At 42.2% G+C, this 13,432-nt stretch overlaps 2 protein-coding genes across 7 annotated transcripts in view; one reads left to right on the top strand and one right to left on the bottom strand.

Annotated features, from left to right (window-relative positions):
• The window catches only part of plekhg2 (pleckstrin homology domain containing, family G (with RhoGef domain) member 2), a 77,089-nt gene that overhangs the window by 20,593 nt on the left and 43,064 nt on the right, over positions 1-13,432 (bottom strand). For all 6 annotated transcript variants that reach the window (XM_016680996.1, XM_007570688.2, XM_016680998.1 and 3 more), the window contains one exon: positions 7,917-8,017. In XM_016680996.1, the coding sequence (XP_016536482.1) occupies positions 7,917-8,017 (101 nt within the window). The remainder of the gene's footprint in view (positions 1-7,916; positions 8,018-13,432) is intronic.
• LOC107838500 (uncharacterized) overlaps positions 13,239-13,432 on the top strand; it is a 2,600-nt gene continuing 2,406 nt past the window's right edge. Inside the window, exon 1 of the mRNA XM_016681001.1 lies at positions 13,239-13,379. The gene's annotated coding sequence lies outside the window, so the exon portion shown is untranslated. The remainder of the gene's footprint in view (positions 13,380-13,432) is intronic.

Here is a 13,432-nt window from a genome sequence, read left to right as displayed (position 1 = left end):
ACAATAATAATAATAATAATAATAATAATAATAATAATAATAATAATAATAATAACAATAACAATAATAATAATAATAATAATAATAGGTGATCTTGTTAACTGATCAGGAGTCATTTCTGTGTTTAATAATCATGAAATGTTTCAGTAAAAGTTGGAGACATTCTGGACATCAGAGTTTATATAACGAGAACAGATAACTGAAATGCTAGCTGTGCTAACCATAAAGTATTAATCATTAATCATAAACATATAGTTCCACCAGCAGAAGCTAATGCTAACACATTATACCCACATGGTATTTAACAGAAGCTAATGCTAATCGCTAACTTCAATCAAATTATGTCTGCCTTTGAAAGACAAACCTCTGGTTTCATTTTGACATAATTTGCATATTCTCTAACACTTATTGTATTTATGTCTACATTTTCTTCTCTGTTTTATTTTATTTATGTTTGTAGATTGAAATAAAATTTTTGGGGAAAAAAGAAGATAGAGGAAATTAGGAGAGGAAATGAAATGATGGCATAAACAATCTTCACCCCCTTCAAAATAAGAGCATGAATATAAACATCTAACTACTTGAAGATTCTTAACAGTTGATAACTAAAACTTCAGCACAGATGTCAAACTTTATTCAAATGAAAGTTTACAAAATAGCCAAGTAAATCAGTATCTTGGAATTAATCAATAAAAACTAGTTTAGGAGAAGCTAAGTGTGCTAAAGCATTTTCAAAGTTTGCAAAAGGGCTAAATTAAAAATTAGCTCTGCTGTGAGCGGATTAGAAGAAGTGTATAACCAGCCTGGAATGATTCTCACCTTTTAGTTTCTTCCTTATTAAAATAAATATTGTGCAAGTCTGGCCCTTGAATTGGACCCGTTTCTGTTGCAGTCCTCATATATTTAGTTTTGACACCCAGTTCTGACTTTTAACATGAAGCTATGCAGCTTTCAGACCCCAGGGATGGAAACAACCCAAAGCAGTGAAGTAAAAGCCGGTCAGAGGTCAGTCTGGTTTATTTGGAGCCTCAGAAAACATCTAACAGTCAATATTATTCATTGTTGTGCATTTCAGTTATGGAGAGAACAGACGAACAGGGTCGCTGCGTTTCCTCTGGAGAGTTAACGTGACACTGAACGGACCTGGAACAGCTGGCAGACCTTCAGCCTGAGATCTGTTCCCACAGTCCGTCCTCAGCGTCATCCCCGCAACCTGCCAAGTCCAAGCACATTCCCCTCCTCTATCTGGGAGCTCTGACTCTCCTGTTTCTTCTGTGGCCTTCATATATCTGCTACACACTCTTTATGAGACACAGATGTGTGTAAGAGCCACTACTACAGCTGAAATTCTCTGTCATTAGTCCCAGAACCAGTCCAATGGAAACCAGCCAAGCAGCTCTTTCTGAGGCTGAACGTTTGGGTTTAAACCCTGCAGAGCAGCTGGTCTTGGTTTTAAACATCATCTTTAAAGTTTAAAGAGCTTAAATATGACAATAATCATCCTTAATAGACTTTGCTTGGATTTGATATTTTGGATTTTACAAAATATTGCATCATATTTGTCCTTACATGTCTGTTTTTAGTCAAACAGTTACCAGTTTATACATCACATTGGATTAGGAGTCAGAGGCAGCGCATATGGGAGTAATCTTGTGGGAATGTTTGTTTGAGCATTAGGAGCAAAGTTCTTGGTGGCAAAAGTTGAGTACAAACCGAAAAATGTACAAAACAAATGGGCCAAACCTCAAACTCTGCCAGTCTGGACAGCCAGGGAGCGCCTCAAGGTTGTGTACTCGGATCAATCCTCTTTATCACAGGATCCTGCTGCCTCAAATTACCTCCCATCATGGTCTCAAATTTCATCCATATGCTGATGATACTGTAGTGATCACAAAAAACCTAAATACCTGTGTCAATGAAATGATCCTTTCTGGAATCCTACAATTGTTGGTGAAGCGATGGAACAGAAACCGAACGGGTTCTGAGGAAGTAAACAGCCTTACTTTGACTGTTCTGTTCTGCCTGGAGATCCAGATTATTTCAAACGCAGACCCGGTACGCTGGCTGCTGAAGGTTTGACCTATAATGAGCTGAGAAAATATTCTAAACATTTTCTTCTTTTCTGAATACTTAACACATTTTCCCTGATCGGTCTACAGAAATCTGAAGTTTACGTTTTATTTGTTTACACTTTTTTTACTCAATTAAACCTTTAGGGAGTGGCTCTAATAATAACCTAATAACAAAAAGTCCCCCTTTTCCATAGAAGTGGACTGATTATTTCATATTGCCACATCAATCTGCTAATAACTAAATCATTCTGGATCTTGTTGGGTGTCGCTGCTGGCAGCTAACTAAAAGGTTTGCTGTGCTAACTCTACAGTGCTAATCAAAAATAATAGTTCTGCTAACGATATACCAACACTGAACATAGCGGAAGCTAATGCTAAAATGTTAAATTTAACCAATGTTAAATTTAACCATGTTGCTACCCACCATGTGTCATGATAAACATCATGGTTTATCGCCCTCAAGAGGATCAAATTTATCATTAAACATCTATCTGGAAATTAGCACATTAGAATTTATCTGGAAAATTGATTTAGGGAAAGGTAAACATTTTCAAAGTTAGCAAAATCGCCAAATTAAAAATTAGCTCTGCTGCTAGTGGTTTAGATAAATTGCAGCCTGGGCTTATTCTAGTTCTGGTCAACTTCTGATCCGTAGCCCATCTTCCTTTCCTCCCAGATTCCTCTGGTTACTTAGAAATCATACAGCCTACAAATGGCACTAAAACCAAAGCAAGCAACAGATTTTAAAAAATATTGTTAGAAATTTGGACCATGAATCAAGCCTTATAAATGCTCTCGTAAGGATGAAGTTCCTCTGCTAGAGGTATTCTGTCCTCATCAGATTAGATCCGATGATCACCAACAGATGGAGTTTGGCTCTAGACTGGAAAACGAACCCACAGTTCTGCCAGTCATGAGAAACCAGTCACACCAGCCGGTCCAAATGGATCAGAGGAAGTCTGGTATTAAAGCTGCAGAACTTGGAGTCCCATCTGTTCCCAAACTAACGATGGCCTCAGGTGGCAGAGCGATGCAGATGTGACTGCATGGTCGCAATCTGCAGATCCAGGGAATGTTCTCATGGATCACAGCATTCCCATTTGTCCTCTTAAACATCCTTCACTGCTGATCTAGTTGATTAAATGCCCGTGAATACAGTTCTGGTGTTTGACTTTTCAATGACCTATTATGAAGATTTTGTGGTTTATGTGTTAAATATGAGTCTTCACCCCTGCAAAGGAGCCTTCAGCAATCCAGGAGAAATTAAACTGAACGGCAAGTCAAAACATTCCAGAGAAACTGCTGGTTTCTCGCGTCCGCCTGTAGTTTTGAAGGTTTGATGTGAGGACTCCTTCCCCGGCTGCAGAACCCGACACGGTTAGACGACACATGTTTCTGAAACGAGGTCAGGCAGGAAAAAGCACTAGCATAAGCTTGGCACGCTCCGCCTGCATGAACTCCACATTAAGTGTTCATAAAATTTATGTGCAGCCATATACTTCATAATGTTGTAATTTTTCAGAAACCCTGAGAGATTTTAGATGGCAACCAGTCAGTGAAGAAAGCAAAGTGAGTTATGATAAAACATATTGTTGAGCTGCTCTGAACGCAGTCAGTGTTATTTTAAAGAGACAGGACGGTGAAAAGCTCTCAGACTCCCAGAGGAATCAGCTTCATTTTTATTCCTACACAGCTAATGATGGCTCTTTCACTCTCTAGGAAACTGTGCGAGATTTGGGCAGAAAGGAGTTATTTTTTAGGCTTAAGGGTTTATTTCACTGAGGTGTTGTCAGGATCAACAAACACAGGCTGGCCCACTCGCCACTGCAAATTATATCAACCTCTACCATGGCCAGATCATTAGAGAAAGACACATAAAACCAGTATGATGCTGGTTAGATTGTATCACTTTTCTATCCATCTCTCTTTCTAGAAACATTTCAGTTCCTGTCAGATTAAGTGTTAGCTTCAGCCTCCAAAACCAACTAAACTGGATTTCAGCAGCATAAAGATATGAAGTACTGACATTCTACGTCACAGTAACCAAAGAATCCCTCAACACCAAAAGTTTCCCTTAGTTTTCACTCGTTGATGATGCAGCCTAGCTCACATGCTATTTGTCGAATTTAGGCTGAGGTAAAGCAAGATTCATTAAAAGTTTGAAAAAATATGGTAAAAGAAAACTGCCACATTAAGCTATTGTATGCTTGGCTACTGTAAAATAAATGTTATTAAGCTACTAAGCAAGCCAAACTAATGTAATTTCAGCTGTGCTAGGCTACGTGAGCTACTAAGCTAATCCAAAGCAAGCTAAGCGAAGGCAAGTACAAGATTTATTAAGCAAAAATAAAGCACATAAAGCCACAGTAAAATAAACAGCTTGAAGTTAAACTAAAATCTTCAAACTAACATTGAAAATAAGCTAAAAGATAAACTGTACTGAGAAAAAATGAAGTAGGCCTAAACCAAGGTAAAATAAGAAAAACTTCTCAGTAAAGACGTGGTAAGCTAACAAGCTAGAGCTAAAGTTAGCTCAGTAAAAGCAGGATGCATTTAATAAATTTACACGTTTTTAAGCTCTTAAAAATAAAAACTATAATGAAGCTTATATTTTTGAGGTAGTACTCTATAAACAAGTTATAGAAATACATACTGAACAAAAATACTGCAGCAGACTCTCAGCTCAGCGTTAATAATCTGACTCGGATTAGACAACATGTAATCCAATCTGAGGGCGGCCATTATTATTAGAGTGAAGGAATCGGACCTGTTTGCTGACTCGCTATAAATAATCTGAACGGACTGAAAGCGAAGCTTCGAGTCGGACCGGAACCGAACGGGTCACATGGCAAACAACGAGAAGAAGACAGAAAGACGAGGGAGGCTGGGCATCATCCTTCATCCCCCTCATCTTCCTCCTCCTCATCTTCCTCATCTTCCTCCTCCTCATCTTCTTCATCCCCCTCCTCCGCCCTCCTCGTCCCCCCCCGGCGTCAGGCCTCCTCTTGCGGCCGGCGGACCTCGTCTCATTACTGGACTGCGGTTCTGCTGTTTTCCTTTTAATGCAGAGACCACAGAGGAAGAGGAGGAGGATGAAGAGCAGAGGGATGCAAATGAGCTGAGAGCGAAAACGAAGCAGCAGAGAAACTATTTATCTGACTCCACCGGGTCTGCGAGGTCCAAACCGTCCGGACCGGGACAGCGCTCAGATCGCTGTACGGGAAGCCAGAAGGGCCAAGTTCCTCTGGAACAAACGGATCTGTGAGCGCGGCCCGGTGGAACCATCAGAACCATCAGAACCAACAGAACCAACAGAACCAACAGAACCATCAGAACCATCAGAACCATCAGAACCAACAGAACCATCAGAACCAACAGAACCATCAGAACCATCAGAACCATCAGAACCAACAGAACCATCAGAACCATCAGAACCCTCAAAACCATCAGAACCATCAGAACCAACAGAACCTTCGGTTTGGGAATCGGTCCAATCAAAACCAGAGGTGTAGAAACTTTGACTACACCCCTAACCCGGCTGTACGCTTTCATCACCTTCCCATTCCTCAGGACTGTTAGCCGCTACGTAAACAGAACCACCTCTGGGACTGCTGACCTCTGACCTCTATTGACCCCCTGCCCTCTGGGAGCCGGGGGCCAAAGCAAACACTTTGCTCCTCTTCCTCACAGACCATTTAACACAGATTAACAGCAGCTGACTGGGAGGAATCTGAGATGCTGCTAAAGAGGAGGAAGAGTCTGCATGGAGCGTCTCTGTGGATATGAGGGTCATGGGCGGTTGCCCAGGGCGCCGTCAGAAGGGGCGCTGTGTTTGCTAACAGAGAGCAGGTCAAATGATCTCGTGCCTTTCACTCCCACAGATTTCCTGGCTTCTGATTGGTATGTTCTAAACTTTCACAGAAGTAGAAAAGAAACCGGTAAAAAGTTGTGATTGAAGTTTGTCACCAAGTGGAAGAAGATCAGAGAACTACAGAGGATCTTTGTCACCCCCTCAGCAAAACGTGGTGGTGGCAGCATCATGCTGTGGGACAGCTGATTGGAAGATGGGCGGGATAAAACCAGCAGAAAAGCTGAGACAGAAGTCAGAGTTCACTTTCCAGCCTGAACATGCAGCCAACGATATTATGGGATGGCCTATTCAAAGTCCAAACCTAAATCTCTGTCTAATCTGTTCCATTTTGAAGTTTTTAAAAATAATCAAGTTGTTCCAGATCACCTGCTTGTGATTTAATCCATGTAAATATGTTTTTATTGTTTCCATGGTAACCACCTCAGAGACAAACGAGTCTTTCTAGAAATTGACATGATACTGGCCCCGCCCCCTTGCTGAAGTAGACCTGTCCTCTGACAACCCAACTGTTACTATGGCTGACGTAACAGACCTCAATGAGTTACTCGATGTTTAGAAATAAACCGTAGTAATGAAATGAAATGGTGTTTACATGCCAATGTAGCAGTTAGCGCCGTCTGTGTTCATGCTGCCAGAGCTACCGTTGGAATCTACATGCATAAAATCAGAATAACTACCTTCACTCATTGATCTGGAAATGATTAGATGGTTAGCATTGTTTTAAATTAACTGAGTTGTGTTTATTTGACACTTAGCTGTCAGCCGTGAGTCGTTAGCATGGAGCCGTGAATCATTAGCATAAAATCCTCACGGGCCGAACTTGAAGATTGGACGTTATGCCGCTAACACTTAGCTTTTGTCAACAACTCAGAGGCAGAAGTCAGAGCTCCGCGCAATGCAAGTAATGTTCCGGATGAAACACGGCGTGCTAAATAATAAAATATAAATTAATGAAGCTTCGAGGCAGGTACATTTTCCTTGAGGAATTTTAATAATCGAGGAACTCGAATCATTTGGGGAATCGTTTCAGCCCTAGTTGACACTAATACATAAAAATAGAATGTCGACACTTCTGGCTTTCCATACAGAGCTGAGTGCTGTCATGTTTGAACTATGCTGGATGAGGTAGCCTTTCTGGCTCTGTTATGTCTGCCCATCTGGTACAGTGTGAGTGTGTGTGAGTGTGTGTTGTGATGGTTGTTATAAACATATTAACTTTATAACTGCTGCAGTTCAGAGTCAAATAAGGAGCCTTTCTCTGTTTCTCAGACAATATTTCCCATGAGAACCGGCGGCAGGAAGCTGAATGGAATGAAAACTGTGTGTGTGTGTGTGTGTGTGTGTGTGTGTGTGTGCGCGTGTGTGTGTGTGTGTGTGTGTGTGTGACATTGTTGCTGTGTGAGAGTGTGTTGGAGTCGACACAAAGAAAGTGTGAAAGCAGGGAAAGCAGGGAGGAGGAGGTGTGTGACATTTTTTACCAGCTTCCTTCTCAGGCTCTCTCACTCTCGCACGCGTGCACACGCACGCACACACACACACAGAGTACGGTCAGTTCAAAATGATTCATCAGACCAAATTATTTCATCATCATTACCAGATTATTTCCACACTGATGCAGTCATAGTTTCAGTTTTCTTTAAAAATGAGCAGAAAAATATGGAAATCTCTCCAGAATCTAATGAAGGGAAAGTTGGACTGAAGGATGACGTCTTCTTAAAGTTACATAGTCAAAGATTAACAGCAATAATTTGGTTTACTCTGTCATAACATAAATGGGGTTCATCTTTCATTTTCACCATCTTATTCACCCATTCATCATGTGTCAGTTTAGAACTAAATATTTAATTCATGGCTAAATATTCACCTTGCTAACAATATTTAGCTTCAAACTAAATTTGCTAACTGTTAGATAGTTAGCTAGATAGTTAGCATGCTAACAGTGAGGAAGAGGAGCGGTGAGGAAGATGACCCACCTGTTGAATTCGTAGATATCCTCGATGTTGCAGAACAGAGAGCTGACCTGCTCTGGTTTCAGCGGCAGAGCGCCGCAGTCGATGATGCAGCCCAGGTAATCCTGAAGAGACACAGTCACACCTTCATCATCTTCATCTTCCTCTCTGCTGGAGCTGCAGCAGCAGAAGCAGCTCGGACAAAGCTCATGGTTCTTTTTCAGGTCGGGTTGCTCTGAGCCGCAGCAACAAATCAGAGCAACAGGAAACCAGAGGAAGATTTACATGAAGAGAAACAGGCAGGAAGGAGAAACGGAGGAAAGATGGAGGATCGGACCTGAGTCAGGAGGCAAGGAACCAGAGATCTGAAGAACCAAAGACCCGAAGAACTGAAGAACCAGACAACAGGAGAACTGGAGAACCAGAGCACCGAAGAACCGAAGAACTAATTAACTACAGAACCAAAGAACCGAACATCTGAAGAACCAGACTCCCTGTGGAGGATTTTATGCATCAGTCAGAAATCTTTAAGACTGGAAAATAAAATATTTTCTGATAACATTTACTTTTATTACAAGAACAAACTGGAGATGATGTCACTTCCTGTTTCTGGTTGAGTTTGCAATGAGTCAGTAGAAATTAGTAAAACTCAGCATAGCTCTGACCAGCTGGTCTAACTGGGGGTACTGGTGGAACTGGGAAACCCAGGAAACCCCACTGCTGTTCCTCAGAAGTAGAGCGTAAAGAACGACTCGTACTAAAACACCATGAAAGTGTCCAGAGTCCTTCAAAGGTTGTTAGTTCAAATCCCAGCAGAAAAATAATAATAAACAGGAAATTTAAGCTAATGCTGTTGGTGTTTGCTTCTGCAGGATTGTTGGAAAGAAACTCACTTTGTTGGAAAACATGAAGTTTCCAAGATTCCTTCCTAAATTTGAAAACAAGAACACAGGGTGTGTGTGTGTGTGTGTGTGTCTGTTTTTATATGCCTGTGGGGACCCATCTCTGTCTACAATGTGGGGTTGTGGGGACCACTTCTCCTTATGGGGACATTTTGATTTTGCTGTTTTTGGGTTAGAGGTTAGGTTTAGGACTAATGTGTGAATTGACGTAGGGTTAGGGTTGGGGTTAGAAGGGTTGAAGAAAATTAATGGAAGTCAATGTAAAGTTCCCACAAGATACAAAAACACAACTGTGTGTGTGTCTCTGTGTGTGTGTACTTGTATATACTGCATAAAGAGAACTACTTTCACCACTCTCACCCACAAATTGAGGACATTGTGGGAAACGAGGACCTTTTCCCGGTCCTCACTTTTTTGCAGGTCTGCTGGGTTCTGACAGTCCAGGTCGGGTTAGAAACAGACTAGTACTGGGTAGGGTTAGCAGAATGTCATGCAGTCTTGTACCGCGGTCAGCAATGCAAAGTCACAAACACAGTGAAAAGATGAGAGAAGAGTCAAACTGGGGAAGTCAGGCTGAATTTCACTTTAAAAACACTGTAGTTAGAGCAAACAGAGGATAAAGACGTCAATGGGGCTGAGTTTGATTCCGAACCTCTGTTTCTTTGCCCCCTTCCTGTCAAATTACTGTCAAATAAGATGGAGGGTCTACCAATTGATCAAAGATCAGGCTTACTAGCTGATTGCTAAATAAAGTGACACAAACATCAATACATAAAATATAATAACTTTTATATTCTTTATTTACTGTATTTACATTGTTTTTAGGTTCTAATTACATACACGCGCACACAAGTTTAGTTTTATGTTTCCATCAAACTAAACTTCCATTCAGTTTAGTAACTGCATTCATGCCTAATCCATGCCTAAGACATTTCCCCTAACCCTCTGCAGGGCTTTTGGTCAAAACAAGTAATGTGATTAATCTGAATTGTGTAATATTAAAAAGTTAAACTTTTCTGAATCGCGTTGACGCTGACAGCCATGGTTTTAATAAAACATCTCCACATAAACTCCATAAGTATTCCTCCTGTCATTTCCTCACGGTTCTCCTGTATTTACGGGTCGCTCTGTGTTTTATTTGCTCCCGCTCCTCTTATCCCGTCCCACCTCCCCACGTCTTCCCTCCCTTCCCCCTTCCTCCGTCTGGCTGAACGACTCCCCCTCCACTTCCTGTCCCATTTGGCTGCAGGTCAGCGAACGATCCCCCCTCAGTCAGTCAGCAGTTTGTCTGCTGAGGAGCTGAACCAGGTGGTGTGATCTCAGCCCGCTGGCAGCCGCGCCACAACCAGAACGTCTTCAAAAGAAAACCCAGTCTGTAGGGGAAGAGAAGCTGCTTTCCCTGCTTTGCATTCTGCTTTGTTACTAAACACACACTCAGAAACACACAGGCCCATTATGGTTGTTGGTTCAGATTCCAAGTGGGCCTGACATCATGTAGCCTCAATCAAAACCAGACCTCAGACTGCAGGGAGCAGCAGGAGACACGGCCGCGTTGCAGGACCAAGAGGCAAGCATGCACCTATCATCTGTCAGGAATCCACCTGGAATTCTCCAGGAATCTTCCAGGAATCCTCCAGGAATCCTTCAGGAATCTTCCAGGGATCCACCTGGAATCTTCCAGGATTCTTACAGGAATTTTTCAGAAATCCTCCAGGAATCTTCCAGGAATCCTGGAACTGTAACTTGCATTGCTGAACCCCAGCGGTGTTCATAGAGGAAAACCTTCTGCTCAGCCTTTATTTAATCTGCAGTTCTTCATCTGTGATGCAAGATTAACTAAATCAAAACACAATTTTACAGCTACGCAGTTGGTTGCCATGGAGAAATTATGAATTATGTTCACTTTCATGACAGAGTTTAGAAAGCTCCTTAATAAATATTAACCTGAGATTATCCTCATAAAACAAAAAATGGCAAGCTGAGATAACATGCATCAAATCTAAGCTAAGCTAAGATGAGCTAAAATAAGTGCAACTTGAGAAAGCCAGCATCACTCACCAATATAAACACACAAGATAAATAATTCCAAGAAAAACTAAAAATAGTAAAGCTGGAACCAGTTTAAATAAATTGAAATAGGCTAAGCTAAAGCAAGGTGAGCTAGGCTAAGGGAAGCTAAGCTAAGAGGGTAAATACAGTAAATTTAGATAAATTCTGATCAATTCAATTCCAAAATACTTTATCTATCTAAAAGTAAATGAAATGTGGTCATCACTCCTGTTATCCAAGTATCTGATCTCCATCAGTCAGCTGAGCACAGAGATGTTGGAGTAGGAAATAATGATGGAAGGGATGGACTGAACTTCCTCTTTTTCTCTCTGCTCTGCATCCATGAAGCCTCCTTTCAACTCCTCCGGGGGTTGGGGGTCAAAGTTCAGGTATGTTTTTGGCTTTGGGGATGATAATCAGCTTCTCCCAGCTGCAAAAACAATACCTTGTTGCCATGGTTATGCATCATAACAGCTGTCCAACAGTGAAACAGTAAGAACAGGAATCCTTCCAGCTGTGCAGCGTCCAGAACCAGAACAGCAACGATTCAACCGTGGAGGAGAGAAAGTCTGGCTGGTTTGAGGGAAAACGGAAGTTTGAACACAGTTCCTTAAATATCCTAACAATCAGTAAACACACTGACTCCACCGAACACAGGAAGGTGTGACTGAAAGTGACGCCTGAGCCGGAATGAAAGCTGGAGAGATGAGCAGCAGCAGGAGAAGCTGACGACAGTCAGCCTCTCCGGGTCTGTGTGTCATGGCTCAGGATGAAAGCTGCTGTAAATTCACTACAAAAGCCTGGTTCACACACACACACGCCCGGCTGGCCCACCGCTGGTGCACCTGGACCAACGATGGATGAAATCCCTTCAATCATGCAACCAGATCAACAAATCGTCTGAAACATTCCTCAGGTAAAGTCAAAGTCATGCAGCAGAAACGCAGCGAAGCTTGATAAAGCGTCACAACATGACGTGCCAAAACAGAAATATCAAAACCTCAGAGCATAAATGGGGCCAACCCTCTAACTCTGAGCTAACAGAGATGCTAACAAGGCGATTCTGCAGGATTTAATAACAAACCCAGTTAATGAAGGTAGAGGCCTCACAGTTTCCTGTCCTGACAATTGTTTCCACAAAAGAGAGAAGTTCAACAGTGCCATCTGTGGTTGAACTCAGGAACAGCAGATTAGCTGATTTCTCACCCATTGGCCGGTCGACAGCCGGAGGAAACGAGCAACTGAACAACAACCAGCCTATTCTTCAAGATGATAATCTACTTTGGATTAACTTGGCTAATACATTTCTAAACACAGCAAAGAAATTTGTTTCCAGGCTGGTTAGAAATGTGAAAGCTAAAGTAATGTACCCTCCTGACACAGCAGAACTCTGTGAATTCCCCATCCTTGATACCAACAGAGAGGCACTATTCCAACCAGCAGTCTGTCCATGAGGAGAGAATCAGTGATCTTCTTATTTATCTCCTCTTCTACATCCTGGAGGTGGAGCTAAACCTCCTTCAAGTTTCTAAAGCAACCGTTAATAAACTTCAGAGAACCAGCAAGCAGAAAGAATAGAAGAAGAAGAAGAAGAAGAAGAAGAAGAAGAAGAAGAAGAAGAAGAAGAAGACCATGTAGATCAGGGGTCTCAAACTCGATTTACCCGGGGGCCGCTGGAGAAAGAGTCTGGGTGAGGCTGGGCCGCATAAAGGATTCCACAAAAACATTTTAAAAATATCCTCAAATGTCATCAACATTTAATTATTTCTCCAATACGTGAACTGCAGGCTTTGGCTTTGGCAAAGACATGATGAGGGTGTGACAAAGTTTAGTTTATTCCACTTGACGTCGCTCTTGTTCTACGTTTCATAGAAGTCTTTAGGCAGCTAGCAACGTATGAAGAACGTCTCGACGCGTGACGTCATCACCGCTTCTCCTTGTCAAACAGCGCGGCGGATGATGAGCAGCCCAGTAACTGTCGCCTTTCTCTGTGTTTGATCCTGGCATTTGTTAATGGTAGAAAGTACCGGAATGGCGACTGCAGGGAAGGGAAACTGGTACCGGACCGGTCCATCTCCGCCACACTGTTGTTACAAGCGTAGTGTGCATGAAGTCAGTGTAGCTTAGCCTAGCACCGAATGTCAGCCATGACGAGGAACGGCGGGGGGGACTAACTTTAGAGGTCGGCTCACCCTGTGGGCCCCACTAATATTATACTTTCATATCACGGTGGGGCCACCAGACATCGTCCTGCAGGGCACAATTGGCCCGCGGGCCGCGAGAATGAGACCTCTGGTGTAAATCATAAAGAAAAAGCTTCGTGTACAGATGAAAGCTGTAAACATGGAGGTGAAGTGATGAACGTCATCAGAGGCCAGAGTTACTTTCCCAATGAAGCACATGTAACATAGTTAAAATGGTTGAGGTTAAATCCTGCTAAAATGCACCATCTGCTGGTAAAAAGTTGTATTGCATTCACCCTAGAAAGAGCGAGGTATTATGGGTAATCCTCAGAGCCATGAGGATCACTGACGAGGTAACGTGTCTCTGTCATGTGTTAAAGAAATATTATTAATGCATTTTGTGAAG

Source organism: Poecilia formosa, unplaced genomic scaffold (assembly GCF_000485575.1).
Source record: "Poecilia formosa unplaced genomic scaffold, Poecilia_formosa-5.1.2 Scaffold265, whole genome shotgun sequence".
In the NCBI taxonomy this organism is placed as follows: domain Eukaryota; kingdom Metazoa; phylum Chordata; class Actinopteri; order Cyprinodontiformes; family Poeciliidae; genus Poecilia; species Poecilia formosa.
The sequence above is the reverse complement of the archived record's forward strand: the minus strand, read 5'-3'. Positions and strand labels throughout refer to the sequence as shown.